Raw genomic sequence first — 21275 nt, 5'->3', positions numbered from 1 at the left:
AAATTTTAAAAGGTAGCTACCCCATACTAGAATTTTAAAATTGAACAAAAACTATTATACCCTCCCGTGTTTTGCTGCATCCATTAACGAAGAAAGAACGATATACATTGTGCAAGTCTAATGATTGCCCCTTCAAAATTAGCACACATGGATCATGTATTTGCATTTCATAACATTTTTTTTCAGCAAATTAGGCAACACAAAACTATTCCATCATCTAAGCATATATGTAAAGTACTGTAGACATCAACAATAGCCTCTATTCCACTAAATTGCTTTTGCATTCATTTCTTTTATGATTTTGTCTTGAAATATGTTTTTTCGAAATAAAAGGAGTGAGAGTGAGGAAGGATACAGTTGTTCAATGGAGCTAATTTTAGTGGATAAAGTGACATTTTAGTGTATGAAAGAGCGAAGTTAGAAAGCATATAATCACATAGATTATATGTATTGAAAAGTATTATATTCACAATATTTTTACAACAAATTTTAAGTGATAAGTTATTATTAGTTCTAATTTAATCTCACCATTTTTTTTTTACCCGTTAGTATCAATCTACCACTAAGAATTTATTATGAAAATGTTATATACATTACATTTTTAACATTTTTAGTAAGTAATTATCCCATTAATTACTACTATCTTATTATGTATGTAACCTGAATAAATAAGTAGCATATTATCCTTAAAATAAAAAAATGTTATCTTCATAACTTTTTCACAATAAATCTTATGTGGTATATTGTTATTTGTTATTATTGGTAGATAAGAAAGTAATTTCAATAATAAAATTCAAATGAAAATCAGTAATAACCTACCACTTAAAATTTTTTATGAAAATATTATAGAGATGACACTTCTTTAAAATAAATATTTTTTTTAGAGAGTTTCAAAAAAAAGCTACCTATAGTAGTGTTTTTTTTAGTGGCCTTTATAAAAAATATCACTTAAGACACTAATCAATTTTTAGTACAGACAAAAATTGAACCCTCTACCATGAAGATTCTCTATAATAAATATAGAAGTAATAAAAATTAAAAAACAAAATTTTATATATATATTCAATAATTTTTTTTACCAACCAAAAAAAAATCCTTCACCTCAGGTCCTCAGCTCGCCAACACCGCACAGTCTCTCCCTCTCTCACTCACAGAACTTCGCAATATTCTTGTACATTCAATTTCAAGCTCTCTAAAAACCACATGGCTGCTCCTGCGGTGGAAGGCACAGCCGTGACGGCGCTCCGGGCGGTCATGTTCCGAGTCCGGCAGGCTGCGGAGCGGTCTGGTCGGACACCCGACCTGGTCCGGGTCGTGGCCGTTTCGAAAACCAAACCGGTCTCTCTCATCCGCCAAGTCTACGACTCTGGATACCGTTGCTTTGGCGAGAACTACGCACAAGAACTCATCGAAAAAGCCCCCCAAGTCTCTTTCTCTCTATGTCTTTCATTTAACTATTTAAGGTTTAATAATTGTGGTTGTTTATTTATGATTTTGTTTTTGTTTTTGTTTTTGTTTGTAGCTTCCTCAAGACATAGACTGGCATTTCATTGGGCATTTGCAAAGCAACAAAGTCAAATCGCTACTCAGTATGATTCTTTGCCCTTTCTTTTTCTTATAGAATCCCATTTTCCTCGTTGGAATATAAACCTTAAAGTTTTCGAATTGACAATCTGGGTCTGTTTGCTTTAGCTTTAAAATCTAATTTTCAATTGAGGAATGCTAGTGACATACATAACGTTTTTCAAAGTTGACCACCTCAACAAATTGTGATCCATGCCACATTTACTTTCACCACTGTCACTGACATCATTTTTATGGTGCACCAATCATAACAGGCTACCCCAACAAGTGGTGGGGAAAAAAAAAACTACTGTGGGGTGTGGCATACTTTAGGTACATATGCTAGGATGTGAAGTATCGAGTTAAATAGTTTCCAGAATAGTATTGGTATATGTTTGTTGAAATGATGTGACAAAATCGAAACCATTTATTTAATAATGTCAAGTTAGGATTTTGAGAACTTTATAGTGGAGTTATTTTAGGGATTCTAGGGGATCTCAATCGGCTAATTACCAATAGTGATTATATGATTACCTTTTGTTCTCACGTTTGGTGGATTTTGAGGGCACATGAAGAACTATTTGCAAATGGGGTTTTGACTAATCTGGTAGATCTTTGTTTTCCATGTGGAGAGTTGGATGTGTGTCTTGTGTATAACAACAGTGATTCAGAAATCACCCACTTGATGATCATGGTGACAGTGTGTGCATTATCTACTTATCTTTTTCTGTGTCTTTTTTTTAAGTATGTGGGAGAGGAGTATGGTGAATGTTAAGGTTTTAATTTTGATATGCAGCTGGAGTCCCGAATCTGGCAATGGTTGAGGGTGTAGATAACGCAAAGGTAAACACTTAGCCTCATATCTGTTGTATGTTTGTTGTCGGTAAGAACTTATTTTCTCATTTCTGCTTATGATATGAAGAGAATTCATATCATTGTTCTTGGATTGTGCTCAACTATGTAATTTTTATTTCTTACAACTAAAAATGTGCTGTAGAAACCTTCATAACTTCAGTTGCTTACTAGTTGTCTGATGCTTTCCAAATGTTTTTGACATTAATAGTTTTTTTTTTTTTTGTAGGTAATATAAGAAGGGTCATGCTAACGAATGACCTTAGAACATTGATTAACAATCCATTTTAGGAAAGTTTTGACATCACTTTTATAGGAAATGAAAAAAGCTGTCAAAATATTAATTGTTTTTCTTTCTTTCCCCATAAAAACTTTCTTTAAATAGATTATTAAACAATGTCCTAAGGGCATTTGTTAGCATTTTCCATATAAGAATTATTATTGATGAAAATTGAAAAAGAAACATACAACGTGTTCATGAGAATGAACACAGCAAAGCACAAAACAGAACACATCAGAAAACAATCAAGAGACTAAACTAAGAGAAGAAAAAAAACTGAACATTGTACTGTAACATGAATGAACATGCATTAATAGTTCATTTGTGTTACAGTACTTACGTGGCCCTGTTTGAGTTTCAAATTGTAATTTTAGTAGCCTTCAATGAAAACAAACTCATGTTCTAATTGATTCACGTGGAATGTCACTCACATGACATTGCATTACTATACATTATTGATCTTCAGGTTGCAAATCATCTTGACCGGGCAGTTTCAAGCCTTGGAAGAAATCCTTTGAAGGTTTTGGTCCAAGTGAATACCAGTGGAGAAGCTTGTGAGTAAAACCGAAAGTCATTTCTTCTTTTCACAGATGTTCTGCCTGTTATTTAGTTGGGCATAATAATGACTTTATCAGCTCTGGAACTTCCTGAACCTCTCCCACACCCCCCCCCCCCTCCCCTTTTACCATCATATGCTTATCCTTAAACCTATGGGCTATATGTAGCTCTACAGCACATACTATCCAATTTGACAATGTTTAGCCAAGGTTACACGACTACACAAATGATCAGAAAACATGGTTGTATAAGAACACAGGAATCATAATATTTTGAAAAGGATACAATATTTACAATGAAGATGATGTCTTCATTTCTTTACATTTACTGTTTTGACTTGACTGCCGTAGCACTAAATATTAACACTCCAGTGTTATTTACATGTAGTTGCTTGCACAAAATAGCACCTTCATCTTAATAATTGTTGGCTTCTCTGTGATGTTATTTTGGTATTTATTTGTGTTCTCCTTTCTTCCCATATATTCATTGACTGGTTAGTTCATGGATTTTTGTGATATTCTTGCAGCAAAATCTGGCATTGATCCTTCTGGCTGTGTCGAACTTGCGAAACATGTTAAGTTGCAGTGCCCAAATCTAGAGTTCTCTGGCTTAATGACAATTGGGATGCCAGACTATTCATCAACTCCAGAAAACTTTAAGGTAATGATTCTGTGTTTAACAGTGAAGTGACACTGCATAAGATTGAATTTACCATATCTACTTATCAAAAAAAAGATTGAATTTACCATATCTTTATTCAGAATTTGATTACAAGTTTTAGTTTGTCTCACAATACTTTTTATATTCATGAACTAAAATTCTTTTTCAAATTAAAAAAAAAAATTCATCTATTTGTTATTAATCTGCTGATGTTAATGTTGTTTCATTTATATATTTGACTTAATTTTCAATTGCTATGAAACCAGACATATGTCTTCTTCTCCACCCCACACCCCCCCCCCCCATGTTTCTCTTAAAAGATTTTTTCTTTTCTATTTTTCTTTATGTAATGTTGCCGCATTACTATCTTAGAAATTGTCTTTATTCTTTTTCTACTTTTCTTTTCTCTGCGTTTTTTTATTGTAAGTTAATATACTGAGGCATTAGCTTTTGTGTTGTGATGCATTAGACGCTATCAAACTGTAGAATTGAGGTTTGCAAGGCACTTGGAATAGCGGAGGAGCAATGTGAGTTGTCAATGGGCATGTCAGGTGACTTTGAGCTAGCGGTAAGGGCTACCTTGTGCTGTTGTCAAATGAATTCTTAATAAAATATAGCAATAAACTTCAATTTTCTTTATTTTTGGATTGCAAGCTATTTTGACAGTAATTCCTGAACATTTTAATCCTTAAGCGTAATGCTGTCCAAAACCATCACTGGACTGCACTGTGGTTAGCTAGAAATTTTATCACGGGCTGGATGGATAATGTGTTGGTAAGAAATGGGTTTATAAGGAGGGATTAAGCTGCAGGCTTTTTATAGTAATTGTTTGGAAAACACTAGCAAAGCACTTCAGAATTGCTAGGGTGTAAAAAATTATCAGGGATTGTCTCTAAAAAAAGTTGGCAATTATAGTACCTATACAATAGAATTTTACATAATTCTCAAACTCTTGTAACAATGTAATAATGTATTTCTTGTTCTTAACATCTTTTTGCATCTTGTAGATTTTTTTTTATGCCTTGGCTCATATCCTTATCAAGGATGGAGCATCACTAAAGAGATATTGCAATTGATAATGGGGCTTTCTGATACCTGCAGATTGAAATGGGCAGTACCAATGTGAGAGTCGGATCAACCATATTTGGCCCGAGGGAGTATGCCAAGAAACAACCAAATTAGCATCTTCAAGATGCGTACTGTTGCTCCTGGAAAAAAAAAAAAGGGAATTCATGCTCTTGCTTTATGTAATTATGTATTCAAATTTGTTGGTCTAGCACAAAAAGAAAAAGAAAAAGAATTGTACCTTTTACCTGTATGTCATTTTTTATGTAAATCAAAGTGATTACCTATCCAACTTCTTATATTTTTGGCTCATTGACTCTTTGATATCATAATTAAGTTATTTACGAAAAAATAATAATAATGATTAAGCCAGTGTCTTGCACATCAATTATTTAATTAACTTCGACAGGACTTTTATTTTAATTATTTTGTTCATTGCTGATTGAAAAATGCCATCCATTAACTCTCTTAAAATGATTCGTTCACATTTGTTTCTCAAAAAAAAAAAAAAAAGATTTGTTTCACATTTGTAACTATACAGAAAAATTTAATGCCCTTTTACCCAGATGTTGGTTTACTCATATGGTTTAGAAAAAATAAAAATGAAAGTCTTAAGAATGTATGCTTATAAGTTATATGTATCTAGGTTAGCAAAAAAAAAAAAAAAGGTATATGTATCTAAGAAAAAATGTGATCTAAAGAATAAAAGTTATTTTCTTTCTTTCTTTTTTTTCTACAAACAAGTGGGTAGTTTCCTTCATAGAATTGTTATTATTATATTAAGAATTAGATTATAATCAATGGTAAAAGTAATAAACTTTTTAAAAAATTGGAAAATATTTCTCTTCAAAGAATCTCTTTAAACTCCTCATATACTTTTTTATTGAATGTAAATTTTGAAAATTTAATTATTAAATTGCATGTTTTTATTATATTCTTCGTCTTTGTAAAATTTTTTTAAAATCAAATATTAAAAACTGTTTTAAATTTTAAGTTTTTATGTTAAAATATTATCAAATAGTAATAAACATTCAATTTGAACAAATTTAACACACTTGCTAATAATATGCAATTCAATAGTTTGACAATTTGATTTTCAAAATTTTTCATCCAACAAAAATTAAAAAGATATAGGAACAGTTTAAAATTCAAAAAAATAATTCTTACAGTTGCAAACGAGTCAGGATTGTTGGATTCGTTTCTGTCACCGAGTCAACTCATAAACCTCTCACTTCAGAGCATTCTTTTTAGACATTGTAATTTGTACCCGCCTTCTTATCCTAAAACCCCTCCCCTTTCACTCACTCTCTCTCTCTCTCTCTCTCACTCTCTGAGAGCTTCAACAACTACAACTAAAACACTCCTACTCTTATCCAATGACTTCACTTTCTCTCCCAACCAAAATTTTCCTCTACCCAAATAGCCTTTCCATCCAATTCCAATCTCAACACAAACCCCCCCAGAGACTCACTTTTCCCAGAAACATAAAGATCATATGCTCAGCCACAGAGCAACCACAACCACAACCACAACCACAACAACAACCCAAGAAGAAGAAGAAGAAGAATGAGACAGAAAGCGAGAAAGGAGTTGACCCAGTTGGGTTCCTCACCAAACACGGCATTTCCCATAAAGCATTTGCTATTTTCCTCCGTGAAAGGTACAAATACTTTTTTTTAAGAAAAAAAAAAGTAGAAAGTGAAATGGAGTGTTTGTTTGAAGAGAAAGTATGTGAAGGGGAAAGAAAGTTGGGATTTTTTTTTAGGTCATAAGTTTGTTTTTTTTATTATGATTATAGTATGTTGCATTAAATGAAGTATATAGAAATAGAAGAGAATGAGAATAAGTAGAAAGTGAGATGGGTGTGTTTGGTTGATGAGAAAGTATGTGAAGGAGAAAGAAAGTTTGGAGTTTTTTAAAGTCATAATTTTGTTTTTTATATTATGATTTTAGTATGTTACATGTTGTTTTAATTGAAGTATGTAGAAATAGAAGAGAATGAGAATCAGTAGAAAGTGAGATGGGTGTGTTTGGTCGATGAGAAAGTGAGGGAATGAGAAATAAAGTTGGGATTTTTTTAAAGTCATAATTTTGTTTTTATATTGCGATTATAGTGTGTTACATGCTGTTTCATTTGAAGTATGTAGAAATAGAAGAGAATGGGAATAAGTATAAAGTGAGATGGTGTGTTTGGTTGATGGGAAAGTGTGGGAAAGAAATGAAGTTGGGATTTTTTTTTGAATCATTATGTTTGTTATATTGTGATTATATTGCATTACATGTTTTAATTGAACTATGCAGACATAAAGCGTTGAAGGACCTTAAAGATGAAATTTTCAACCGTCACATCAATCTCAGGGACATGGCTTCTGGGTTAGTCCTATCGAATTCAACTCCAATTTTTTATCAATTTCCTGATTGTGAGTTCTAGTTTGAGTTTGATGGTAGGACTTATAGCTTATTGAAATTCTAAGCTTATTCTTGAAGAGGATCAGTATTTGGAATGGCTCAACCATCATGCTGAATATTTTTTTGAAAATGTTGATGTTATAGTTCTGATTTGTATGCAATTTTTTTCTGTATCTTTTGGGTTATAAGGGACTCATATGCTGATTATGCTTTTGGTGGGGATTGAGGTTTTCTTTAGCTGAGTTTGGTTGTTCTTGGTTTTGTTGTCTAGATTTGAAATATTGGGTATGCATCGTCACTTCGAACATCGGGTGGATTATATGGAATGGGCTCCAGGTTTGACTCTATGCTCAAATGTTTTTTCTCCTGCTTGATGGGGTTCTCAAATGTTTAATTAACTTTCTGCAAACTTCTAGCCCCAATATGTGCCTAATTCTGACCTAAATGGAGTCCCTCTCTATTACAGGATTTTAGTTTATTATTTTGGTATCTCTTTTTTATTTTTCTTTTTTTCCTCTTTTACCTGATTTTCAAATTACATACCTAATTATATGGTGAAAAAAATGATGGTTGAGAGTTTTGACATTAATCCTCCCCTGAACTTTTCTCTTCTTAAGCTCACTTCTTGAATTAGGATTTCCTTTCTTCTTCTTGAAGCATATGTGAACTCCTAGCCTAATCCTGTATTTAGAATGAGTAGTTATTACTAGTCACATTTTTTTTGGATCAAGATTGGATCTCGATACAATGGACATTAATTATCAATTTGGTTTCACTGTCAAATGACCTGTTCTTCCTGGCTGGAATAGGCAGGTATATTCCTTCCATTACAACCATAAATGAGAGTTTCCTACCTCAATGTTTCCCTTAGAGCTGACTTCCATTTTGTATGTTTAATAAAAGAAAAGAAAAAAAGTTTCCATTTTGCCTACATTCCTATTTGTCCTATGTTATATGCTGTTAATCAAGCATCTTGAATTCAGGTGCTCGCTATTGTGCACTGATTGGTGATTTCAATGGCTGGTCACCAACTGAAAATGCTGCAAGAGAGGGTTTTTTTGGCCATGATGATTTTGGATACTGGTTTATTATTCTTGAAGATAAGTTGAGGGAGGGAGAAAAACCAGATGAACTCTATTTTCAACAGTATAACTATGTTGATGACTATGATAAAGGTGACAGTGGTGTCTCAATTGATGAGATCTTCAAGAAATCAAATGATGATTACTGGGAACCTGGAGAGGACCGATTTGTTAAAAACCGTTTTGAGGTGCCAGCAAAGTTATATGAGCAACTATTTGGTCCTAATGGACCCCAAACTTTAGAGGAACTGGAAGAAATACCAGATCCAGAAACAAGATACAAGGCATGGAAAGAGCAGCATAAAAATGACCCACCTAGTAACTTACCTCCTTATGATGTGATTGATCAAGGAAAAGAATATGACATATTTAATGTGGTTAGCAGTCCTGAATGGGTGAAGAAAGTTTTTGCTAAGAAGCCTCCCTTGGAATACTGGTTAGAGACACGTAAAGGAAGGAAGGCATGGTTGAAAAAGTACACTCCAGGTATTCCTCATGGCAGCAAATACAGGGTGTATTTTAACACTCCTAGTGGGCCATTGGAACGGGTGCCTGCTTGGGCTACTTATGTGCAACCAGGTAATTGGCATCTGCCAGAAGTCTTTTGCTCATTGTATTGTTGTTGGAAACAGGTCCACTTGCATGATTTCTTGTCTCTTTTTCTTGTACAATTAAATATCAATTCATAAGTAATGAAGATATATTCATCGAGCAAATGACCAAAACCAAAATTATTTTAGAATTTATTTTCTTTATCTCAGAGGAGAATGGATTATTGTAGAATTTCGTTTTTGAATTCAAATAGGGATTAGATTTGAGTTTAGATAGGGATTAGTCTCGAGATTTGTTTCAGTTTTAGATATGATTATCTTTTATTCCTAAACCCTCCTTCTAGATGGTTGTATTTTTGGATAGACGATTGATTAATGAAATTTCAGATTGGAGATTTTCCAATATGTTGGGTGCTGATTCCTAACACCTTAGGTGTTGATGCCTAAGTTTCTTGCTTGGTGCTAATTCCAGGCAACCCCTAGGTGCTGATTTTTCGGGTTTATCTCTTGTTCTTTTATTTTCTCTTGATTGTCCCACATCACAATCTCTATAGTATATATGGTATGTATCTATGTACATTTTAGATAGGTATATTTGCATCTATGTATCTATGTATTTATGTTTGGACTGATCTATGTATATGTTTATGTATGGATTGCACTTAAGGTTCTGGTATGAGTTTTTTTAATAGTCTGATTCCTTTTAGGTTCTCCACTTGCGTATACAGGGCTAGTAACTATGATTAATGCATACATAGGACGTACATACAGTACCCTGCCTACTTGAAACTCTAGTGGCTACTACTTCATTTAGGAGTATATTTCTAGCAATCTTACACTTCTATTTTCCTTCCAATTATTCTACAATAATATTTTACAAGTTTTGGCATGTTGTATTGTATCTACTTCATCTAAACTCTGTTGGTTACATTCAGATATAGATGGAAAGCAAGGTTTTGCGGTCCACTGGGAACCACCACCTGAATCTGCATACAAGTGGAAAAACACACACCCAAAAGTGCCAAAGTCCTTGCGCATATATGAATGCCATGTTGGAATTAGTGGATCAGAGCCAAAAGTATCTTCTTTTAATGATTTTACAGAAAAGGTAATTCCTTGATTTTTGCTATTTTAAAATATTCCTTTAATACAGTGGTATCACATTCAATTTCTTCAGCTTTGCACTACTTTTTTCAATACAGGTCCTTCCGCATGTAAAAGAAGCTGGCTACAATGCAATCCAGTTGTTTGGAGTTGTTGAGCACAAAGATTATTTTACTGTTGGTTATAGAGTGAGTTGAACATTCTTTTCCCCTTTCCCTGTCCATTGTTAAGAATAAACATATTGCTAATACATATATCTCTATGAGTTCCCTAAAGTGCCGACATTGGAATTTGTGCTGTCTTTTTTTTTATGTTGATTAGCAGAGGCTTCTGATTGGTAAATTAATTATATAGTTTCTGTGTTTACAAGAGTCTGATCCATACTTTCAAGATTTGTGCAACCAGGGCCGACCCCACAAATTTGGAGGCCTAAGGCGATATTATGGGGCCTTTTTGTTATCATTTAAATAATATTAAACTAGGATTTAAAAAAAAAAAAATATATATATATATATATATATATATATTAAGCTAGTATTTAATATTGTAATTTTTTAAAAATCCATTATTTTTTTTTTTTAATATGCTTTTTTTTTGTGGAAAAAATGCTAAAGCTATAACAATACCACAAAAAAACATGCAAATGATGTAGTAACGAATGTGATCAGTGACACTTCAAGATGATATAATAAACAAGTATTTTAATGAATAATAAGAATATTATAAATTTTACAACCTAGGCTTACAAAGATGTATCACTAATCAACAAAAGCAATTCAAAAATACATTTAATAGGTTGTTGAAGTTTACAAATCATATTAATTGTCACATCAATTTGTAAAGGCTATGAAGTAAAATTTATAGTATTTCTAGCATTTTCCTACTTGAATCACTTCTTGTTATCTATGAAGCACGGGTGCGGGTGCGGGTGCGGGTGTGGGTACGGGTACGGGACTCTGCAATTTTTGAAAAAGGTGAGTGCGGGTGCGGCGGGACTCGGCAATTAAAAAATTATTAAAAATATTTTTATTTATATTTTCTATATATTTTTACTATTAAAATATTCTTAAAAAACATATTACTATGCCTTGATTCACAAAACAAAGAAAGAAGAAGCAAGAAACACAAAACAAAACACAAAACCAAAAAAAAAACACAAAAGAAGCAACAAATATTCAAAATAAAATTGAGAAATGACAGATTTAGGGTTTTTAGGTCTCATTCAGAGCCGATTTCGGCTGTTCCGGCATGATTCAAGGCCGATTTCGGCCTGTTTCGGCCGTTTTGGGATTGTTTCGGCTGTTTCGGCCGTATCGGTCGCCGGCCGATACGACCCGATACGGCCCGATTCTGGCCGAATTGGCGGGAATCGGCGCCGAGTCGGCGCGATTCAAGCCGCGTCGGCGCGAGTTGGCTGAAAAAAAGAAGAAACCATGTGGCAGACGCGGCTCAACGCGTCACCGACACGCAAGCAGCGGCGAGTCGGACGCGGGTGCGGCACCTCCGGCGCCACGTCCGTGCATCATAGCTTGTTATTAGTGACACATATTTGCAACATCTATATATTTAACGTTGTTTTATCTCTAGTATAAACAAATTCTTTGAAACTTCTTAAAAGTAGAGGGAAAATGTAAAACTTTTTGTTTTTCCTGTATCTCCAATTTTTTTTAAAAATAAATAAATCAAATTTTGCATTTTGGGGCCTTTCTCTTGTAGGGGGCCCTAGGTGATGGCCTAAGTGGCCTAGGCCTAGGGCCGGCCTTGTGTGCAACTTGGTCTGGTATCCGGTTTATGTATGTATATATATTTTTTATAAGTAGTATCCGGTAAATATTTCAACCTGCCTTAACATTTTAGATTGGACAAGAAATAAATTTAAATACGACATGACAATAAGAAATAATGTCAATAACAAAATTATAAAGTGGGTGATAAAGGCCTGGTGCTGAATGTTTGGTTGCTTTAGTGACTTCTATTTTTTTCAGTTTTATTTTTTTATCATTATTTCTGTAAAAAGTTATGTCACATGCATGGTGGCTTATTTCGTGTTTTTCGCTAGTTTTTATCAGCACTTAATTGATAACGATCTCTACAAAGTACAAACAGTCTCAATTTGAGAATTTGGAGTTTCTTAATTTCTTTTCATTATTATTTCTACTAAGTGCATTTTATTAAGTCTTCCTTTGAATGTAATCAGACTTCTCTGTCACAATGCAGGTTACTAATTTCTATGCTGTTAGCAGCCGATATGGCACTCCTGATGATTTCAAGCGCTTGGTAGATGAAGCACATGGTTTTCATTCTTTAACTGATGTCTTTTTATTTTATTAAAGATTTCATTGGTTGTTTTCATATGGATGAATGAGTTTTGGCTCATCTTAATAGCTTATGTGAGAAATTCATCTTGCGTTATAGTTCTTTTTTGTATTGTAACATTATTACGGTTGGTCTGAGGAAAAGATGATTAAACAAAAGTGTAATAAGGTGCTTATAATGTATGGACACACACTGCTTACATGAAAGGAAAAATAATTCACAAACAGAACTAGCACTGGGTAATATGAGAATTAAATAAACCTTTTTGAAAAAAATTTGTCTTTAAATTCCAAATGTCTCATCAAGCAGCATTTATGCATAAACAGCATTTCTATTTTTACATAAAAATACATATTCTTAACAAAAATTTCAGCTTATTGTTTTTCATTTGGACTGCTGATAATTAAATTTACATATTGTTAATTACATCTTATATTTTACAGGACTAGGACTGCTGGTTTTCATAGACATTGTCCATTCCTATTCAGCTGCAGATGAGATGGTTGGACTGTCACTATTTGATGGATCAAATGACTGTTACTTTCATACTGGTATATGCACAAACTCCTTGTGCCTACTTTTCCAAGACACGAGGTCTCTCCTCTGAGTTGGTCCTTTCTGCTTGCCCTGCTGCTCTACTTTATCAGCTTGTCTGTAACCTATCTCATAAACTTGGGGGGGAAAAGATTTGAATTCTGTATAATTTTCACTTAGACTCTTAAAAAACATTCCTGAGGTGTGTTTTGTCATGCATTTGAGATAATATTCATCAGGCTTTCAAAATGTGGCTGTCCCAATCCATTACGTGTTAGGCATAAGCCTCAGAAAATGCAGTCAAACCTACAATATTCCATTTCTATCTTCCGCTGTTGAAGCAAATGCCTTGTGAAATCATTTTGTAGCTAAAAGAAAGAGTGCTTTGGACATAATATGCATCCATATTCAGTTGGTTGGAGAAAGCGATAGAGAGATATCTGTAGGGACTAGAGAGGTTGGTTTGTAACTTACTACGGGAGAAAAGAGGATTGGTCCTGTTGATGAGAGTACCTATCTTCTTTGTTAGTAGGAGACTAGGAGTATACATAAGCAGAACCATTTTAAAGAATAGAAATAAAGAGTTTAAAACCTTGCATGCATTGAGTTCATTTTTGTAATTATCTTCCTAAGAAGTTTCAATGTATTTGCTTTGAAGATCTGACTATGTTGGTACTGTCACCCATGCAGTATGTGCTCATGAACCACATGTTTGGATTTCATATATCAATCTGAGCCAGTTTTCATCTTTTTGTGTCATCGTAAACAAGCATCCTTCATAATGTTTTTGTTGTACAATTGAAAGAGTCAATCTTAGTGCAATGAGATTACAAACTGGTCGATTGACCTTCTTTCTTTAGTTCACATACCATTTACTCTGCATTCAACTTTTCCTACTTCAACAGGTAAACGAGGGCATCACAAATACTGGGGTACCAGAATGTTCAAATACGGTGATCCTGATGTGCTGCATTTTCTTCTCTCAAACCTGAACTGGTAACTGCAAAGCAGAAACAGTCATTAAATATTTTAATTTTTAAAATTAATGGACTTGATTGATTGCACCATTCTTCCTTATGTATAGGTATGTGCTTATATATCTGCTGTTAGTTTATTTTTGGGGAACTATAATAGTTTCTGTCCTGGCCTGCCCCTTTGGGTGGATAGGTTGGTATTGCTTACACAATGGTGTTTGAACAGGTGGGTTGTGGAGTATCAAATTGATGGCTTCCAGTTCCATTCACTCTCGTCGATGATGTACACACACAATGGTTTTGCTTCTTTTACTGGTGACTTGGAGGAGTAAGGCTTTTGTTGAGACTTTTTCATTATCCGCATCTTACCACATCTAATTAAGTCATTTTTTTGACACTAAAAACTAAGTTTAACTTTAAACTATATTTTTATGCTTTCTACTGTTATATTACGTACATAACAAAGATATAAACTTGCCACCATGCCTCTTAGCTTGAATGGTATCTCCAGCCCTCCCCTTAGGGAGAGTCAAGGTTTGAATCCCCAAGGCACATGTCCCCCTGCTTAATGTAGGCCAAAAAAAAAAAAAAGATATACATTTGTTCTCCTAGCATATAATGTCTACATTGCAATGACTAACACCCAAAAAGTAGTTAAATTGTTTACAGATGTATTGGCAATGAGGACTAAAATTTAAAATGATGATTTTAAATGTTAACTAAATGTGATGTTATATGATTTTAATTTAATACCATGTACTCAACCTCGCAATTATTCTTTAATCCAGGCCTGTTTCATTCTTTGGTCCCATACAGTCATATTTAAGGCTAGTTCACATTTTATTTGATGGTAGACTCTGTTCTATTGCAGATACTGTAATCAATATGTTGACAGGGATGCATTATTATACCTTATTTTGGCAAATGAGATACTGCATGTTCTTCATCCAAATATAGTAACAATTGCTGAAGATGTAAGTATTTCATGTCGTTCGCTTCTATTTCCTCCAAAAACTCAGCAAATTTTATCGTCTTTTTCTCTTTTCTTCACTATTGGAAAATATATGACATTTTCATTATTTTTCTTTTAAAAGTAGTAGCATGGATTGAATTTAAATGAAACATGCAGCATCTGTTAATTGCAAGTTCATGCAAAAGACATTAGGATTTGAGCAACAGATAATATTTTGATTCTCTTATTACTGATTACAGTTTAATTTCTTTACTATAGTAAATTAGATTACATTACTTTTGGCACCATTTGGTTTTTGCTTTTCAATGGTTGAAGAGGAGCCTTTTTGTCTTTCACCTTTCCTTCAGTTGGAATCTCCTCTCCCTTAAGAATAAGGTGGAGGATAAAGTCATTGCTTTAAGATCCACTTGGTACATGGATAACTTTTCAATCAAAGAAAAATACAGGTAATAAAAGGAAATAATATGAACCCAAAAAAAAGAAAGGCATGTTTGGTAACTCTGCCTTGTGTCACCAGGAACTTGTGGGATCATCATTAGAAATGTCAACATCCACCTACACAAGCCTTCCGACAAAATTTAGTCGCAATATGTTTTAAATCTAGCTTGAGCCAGTTTTATTTTCCCTGATTACAACAATTTTTTTCCACAAGTATTCCTGGCTACAAGAAAATGTCTAGCTTCATTTATGTTTGCCCATGATTTGAGTTGCAGTAAGCTTCTAAAACAATAGTCCCTTTTTATTCTTTGTTGAAACCTTAGCCCCTCATATACCTATTGTTTTTCATTTATTTCTTTAGGCCTTTGCCTTATGGCAGAATATTAAGCTCTCTGATTTTTATTTTCTGGCATTTTATGAAATTTTCTTTCCTTTTTATTTTCTTGTTCAGGCCACTTTTTATCCTGGATTGTGCGAGCCTACTTCTCAAGGTGGATTGGGATTTGACTATTATGTTAATCTTTCTGTGTCAGAGATGTGGTCATCTTTTCTTGAGAATGTCCCTGACCATGAATGGAGCATGAGTAAGGTTGTATTGTTTGATACATATAATTCACTCTGCATCAAATAGGAGTATGCTTTTTCGTTATTAATTCTTTACTTATATCATTTTACATTCTATAATTCCCAGTACTTACGGAATTAGATATATAATGCAGATTGTGAGCACATTAATGGGCAATAAACAACACGCAGATAAGATGCTTATGTATGCTGAAAACCATAATCAAGTAATCATTCACTCTAATCTCTTCTTACACATCTATAATTCTATTAATATAGCAGCACAATTTTTGTATATAGATTTTATTTATGTAGTATATTATTATTACTAAATCCTGCCATTACAATCTTTCATGTCAGTCAATATCTGGAGGGAAGTCATTTGCAGAAATATTGTTTGGTGAAAGCAGGGAGGATTCTCAGGGTTTGAAGCAATCATTGCTTAGAGGGTGTTCCTTACACAAGGTATGATATGAACTCACTTTCATCGTAATGATGTAAAATTCAAAATTTCAGGTTATGGAATTCCTTTTTTCTTATTTATAGATATTGCTTTCTTTATTTTTCCTTAGGCCACTTATTTGGACACCACAAAAAATGCCTTGATATAGGCTACATTTTATGATTGAATGCATTATTGGAGAGAGGCTTTATGTTAATTGAAATAACAGGCAAATACATAGAAGAACCAATATCATCTATGTGCAACATACATCAACATAAAAGGGGCACTTTTCGACTGTCAAGCACTTACAGTGCATGAAACGCATTGCATATATTTTTATTATTTGTCAAGATTTTCATGATTTTGATTGGTTAATTATTCATTTCTTTGTTGTAATTATTTATTTTTCTTTGGGTCTTGAGGCAGATGATCAAATTGATTACATTTACAATTGGTGGCCGTGCTTATATGAACTTCATGGGTAATGAATTTGGGCATCCAGAGGTATGATTACTTTACCTGTAATACTAATATAGGCGTTATTTCATGTGACTGACAATCTTCTCATGTTCCAGAGGGTTGAGTTCCCAATGGCAAGCAACAAGTTCTCATTTCAACTTGCTAAACGTCGCTGGGATCTTTTGGAGAAAGGCATGCATCGTGATTTATTTTCCTTTGATAAGGTGTCTATCTAATGATTTGTATTACAAAATTTTAATTTTTTTATCATACCATGCTTATACGATATGACATTCACGGTTCCCTGTCTGTGGAAAGTGACCTAGATATTGAACTAGCTGTTGTCAAAAAATGTTGAACTGTATAGTATTTATATTAGATCTAGAGTTATTAAGTTCTCCCATTACATGGATGCAGTTTATACCGTGGTATATTGTTGAATTTATTCTTGGTTTTATGGTATAAACATGCAAGATGCGATTTTAGTTGCCAAAAGCCTTGTAGCTCAATTAATTGGCACCTCCCTAGTGTTTCCAAAGGAGACATTCAGGGTTCAAATCCCCACTCCCCGACTATCGAATTATAAAAAATAATAATAAATATATAAATAAATAAATACTTTAACTAGTTTATGTTGCCCTCCAGCCTTTATTTTTATGACCAATAACTTTTAATGAGCAAACAGGAAATACATTGATAGCTTATTAACAGATCAGATTACTTGTTCCTCTTTTCTAGGACTTGATGAAGTTGGATGAAAATGAGAGAATTCTTTCAAGAGGTTTACCAAACATTCACCACGTTAATGACACTACCATGGTATGGCAACGTGCTCTTTCCATTCAATTACTTGATGTATATTCAGCTAAATTAACTAATTAATGCCTTCCACCAATCATTTGTGGAAAGGTCTGCATGTCTGTATGTTTTCATGACTTGCTCGTTCCATTTATTACTTGATACATATTCAGCTCAATTAACTAATTTATGCCTTCCACGAATCAGTTTGTGGAAAGGTTTGCAATGTCTATATGCTTTCATGTGTCTGTAAGGCCAAAATTGTGACTTCTTCCAGGAATTAAGAAAATCCACTTAGCATGTTGTGTGGGTGTAATCACCTTTTGGATAATCTAGAAATGCGTAACATAAATTGATTGCAGAAATCTCAACAAAACCTATATTAATTTCTTGGGTTTGATAAATGTTTCGTTTCTACTTTCAATATTTCTTATGGAAGTAAGTTCTGGTATTACCATATAACCTTGAGTTGTTGAGCTTCTTAATGTCAGTGTCTCTCTTTAACCTTAACTTAACCAATTCATGAATTATGCCTCTGAGCGTCCAACATTTTTTTTCCTCCAACTTGTTCTTTTGCATACACTCACACAACAGAAACACTACTTTTTTTTCTTTGGGTACGTGTTGTCCCATTTATTTTGTTGATAATTTGGTACCTTCCAGAAATCGATACATTCTTTGCAATTTACAGGTAATATCTTACATGCGAGGTCCTCTTCTCTTCATATTCAATTTTCATCCAACAGATTCTTATGAACAATACAATGTAGGTGTAGAGGAAGCTGGAGAGTATCAAGTAAGTGTAATCTTTTTGTAATTCTTTCATCAGCCAGATATGGAGCTTCTAATTAATAACTGTACATTCATTTGGTATAGCATATTTTCATTTGTTTATTTTGCTTAGAAAATAAGCTGGGAAAAAGTACAGTTGTACCTAGAAAAATGTGAAAGTTTTAGAGCTGTACATTCTCTTTTAGGATGTAAATAAGACATACCAAACATGCACTAGTTTATCATTATGATCTGGGTACGGCCATTGTGAATGTTTTAATCTTTGTGGCAACCTTTGCATTCACATATACTACAAACTGATAGAAGAGTGATTGTAATGACAAAGGTTGTATTAAATACTGATGAAACAAAGTTTGGAGGTCAAGGGCTTATTAAGGACAACCAATATCTTCGAAGAACCATTAGCCGAAGGTATTTATTTACATTCTTGAATCTTTTCCTATCTTTCCCCCAACAATTTTTTGGTACATCTACTTAGGGTAGTACTTTCTTCTACTAAATCTGGCATTTCTGTCTTTGCAGAGTTGATGGCCTCCGAAATTGCTTAGAAGTGTGTCTGCCGAGCAGGACTGCCCAGGTTGGTACATTTTCTTTCAGTTGTCATGCTGTGAATTCTTTTTGGGTGTGCATGAATTTAGGATGGGTTGCGTTCTTTGCTACAATTGGGGAGGGGTTATACACATTATTCTGTAGGACTCATTTTTGTAAAACCACAATCTCGGGGGATGATTGTAAACACTACATTCTCTAAGATATCAGTTGTATAATGAGCAAAGGAATATGAAAAAGTTTGAAATGTTTTAGGTGTTCTGCATTGGGTCATCCGCACTTCTGCTCTGTGTTCTACGTATCCACGTCTTTACATGTCCCAGCCTCAAAATCTTGGACCAGCAAGAGCAAAATTTATTTTCTATAATGGACTGTTTCAACCTTATATTCTGATACACCAGATAATTTCTAAAACTAACATTTTCACCTAGATTTGATGTGGAACTAAATTCTTTCATTGTTGCAGGTTTACAAATTGAGTCGGATCTTAAGAATATGACCAAATTTTCACTATAAAAAGTAACTTGCACGGCAGAGTTCCAGGCTATAACAACTTCTTGTTCATTGAGCGCACATACTCTATCTTTGAGGAAAGGAAAAAAAAAAAAGGAATTATGGGAATTTAATCAGCTTACGAGAAAAGAAGCACTCTACCTGCCAAATTTCCACCTGTTTTTGGTCATTTTTGGATGTATAGAATATACAAATTGACTGGTGTTGACTACTTGGGACTCTTGGAAGCTTTGCTACAATCATATGGGATATTGATCTTATATCTGCCCAAGTTTACACAACTAATGATCATGCCACATGGAGAAATAATTCATTTGAAACAGCCAGATTGGAGATTTTATTGTGTATGTAACAGTAAATTAGGTAGGTCTGAATTCAAATTTCAAGACAAGGTTGTGTTTGGGAGGCAGACATGGGTATGAACATTGTAATATGATATATACTAGCATAGAAGAGAGGGAGATGCATGTGTAGGGCTTATTGCTGTTTGGACAGAGATTAGTTCTAAACAAGTTTGAATGAATCTCTGCAACTCAATACGTGATGATTTATAAAACTATTTATGTATATTTATTTAAACAAATTGTATGACTCGTTAAAAAAATCATGTGACTAAAATTATATATAAATGATCTCTTCAATTACCATATAATGGATTGGAGGAAGATAACTCCAAACTGGTTTGGAGCTAAACTTTTTCCTTGTTTTGTGTGGAACACTAAGATTGTTTGCGACTAATAGTATTAGTTCTACTAAGATTATTTATTTATAGCTAACTCAGGCTCAAGGCCAAAATAAATTCTTTAGAAAATGTTTTTTACGTTTCCTGAAAATAATATCCAAAATAAATAAATTTTTGTCATATGCATTTCACTTTACTGAAAAGTGTGAAACGCATTTTGAGTTTAAATACCAAACACAAGTTTAGACCCCTAATTCATTAATTTCTCAATACATAGGTTATTAATGTAAGATATAATGCAGCTACATTTATTATTTTATTATTATTGCTTGTTCATCAATGTTTTTATTTTTATTTTTTAATTATTGATAGAGAATCAAATCTCAGGTCTTTCATTCGACGACAAGAGAAATTATCACTTGAGCTACTTAGAAGATAGAACCCACCCTTGGCATTTTTACTCAATAATATCAAAATGTGCAAAATGCAAAGATTTCTAAAGTTAGATGAATTAAACCAACTCTATAATCTCAATTTAGTGTTCTTAACTCTTGAAACTCCCCCTCAAAAAAAAAAAAAAAATCTTGAAACTTAAAAAAATAATAATAATAATAATGACAAAATTGACAATTCCTCTCACTTTATTATTTGAGTGATATTTTAATAAAATTCAATAAAATCTTCATTCTAAATTTAATAAAATCATTTAATTAAATCTAACAAAAGGGTTTTTTTTTACATTGAATTTGAATAGAAAACCTGAGTTTTGTTCCTCTCTCTCCATCTATACGCTCATGCTCTTGTACAAAATTGGTGTGCACAGGGGCGGCATTATGTAAAGTTCAGGGTCTTCAAATGAACCCCCCGAGCTAGAATGGTTTTTATAATATATAATGTTTTTTATTTTTTTTATTTGTTCTCCTAAATGAAAATTTGAACACCTTGATCTTAAAAAAAATTTTAAGTTAAGTTGAAATAAGATTAAATATAATCTTCTTAGCAATACAAAAAAAAATTAAAAATTAAAAATTTGTTCATCTTAAACCTCAAAAAAAAGCCTATTTAGATCTTAACAAATTTGAAATAAACTAATAAAAAATTCTTAGTTTAAATT

At 33.2% G+C, this 21275-nt stretch overlaps 2 protein-coding genes across 3 annotated transcripts; both read left to right on the top strand.

Moving 5' to 3' along the window:
• Nucleotides 1-1083: 1083 nt before the first annotated feature.
• Nucleotides 1084-5277, top strand: LOC142638628 (uncharacterized). The gene is made up of 7 exons (XM_075812675.1): nt 1084-1425; nt 1523-1589; nt 2360-2406; nt 3162-3249; nt 3780-3913; nt 4383-4481; nt 5015-5277. Exons 1-7 carry the CDS (start codon nt 1204-1206, stop codon nt 5093-5095), a joined length of 738 nt encoding a protein of 245 aa, XP_075668790.1. The 5' UTR covers nt 1084-1203; the 3' UTR covers nt 5096-5277.
• Nucleotides 5278-6233: 956 nt separating this feature from the next.
• LOC142641509 (1,4-alpha-glucan-branching enzyme 3, chloroplastic/amyloplastic) lies at nt 6234-20062 on the top strand. Of its 2 annotated transcripts, XM_075815943.1 has the most exons (21): nt 6234-6638; nt 7280-7351; nt 7659-7723; nt 8371-9048; nt 9956-10128; nt 10223-10312; nt 12342-12417; nt 12884-12991; nt 13880-13970; nt 14175-14276; nt 14820-14922; nt 15811-15948; nt 16079-16150; nt 16284-16388; nt 16795-16872; nt 16944-17051; nt 17566-17646; nt 18317-18421; nt 18743-18828; nt 18940-18994; nt 19433-20062. In XM_075815943.1, the coding sequence occupies exons 1-21, from the start codon at nt 6355-6357 to the stop codon at nt 19463-19465; spliced, it is 2703 nt and encodes a 900-aa protein (XP_075672058.1). In that variant the 5' UTR covers nt 6234-6354; the 3' UTR covers nt 19466-20062. The 2 variants fall into 2 exon arrangements, 1 of the variants encoding a protein (XP_075672058.1); XR_012845418.1 differs by lacking the exons at nt 18743-18828; nt 18940-18994; nt 19433-20062 and having other exon boundaries at nt 16944-17019.
• The last annotated feature ends 1213 nt before the right edge of the window (nt 20063-21275 follow it).

This window comes from Castanea sativa, chromosome 6 (assembly GCF_040712315.1).
Source record: "Castanea sativa cultivar Marrone di Chiusa Pesio chromosome 6, ASM4071231v1".
Taxonomy (NCBI): domain Eukaryota; kingdom Viridiplantae; phylum Streptophyta; class Magnoliopsida; order Fagales; family Fagaceae; genus Castanea; species Castanea sativa.
Note: the sequence above shows the minus strand (reverse complement) of the source record. Positions and strands in the feature narration are given on the sequence as shown.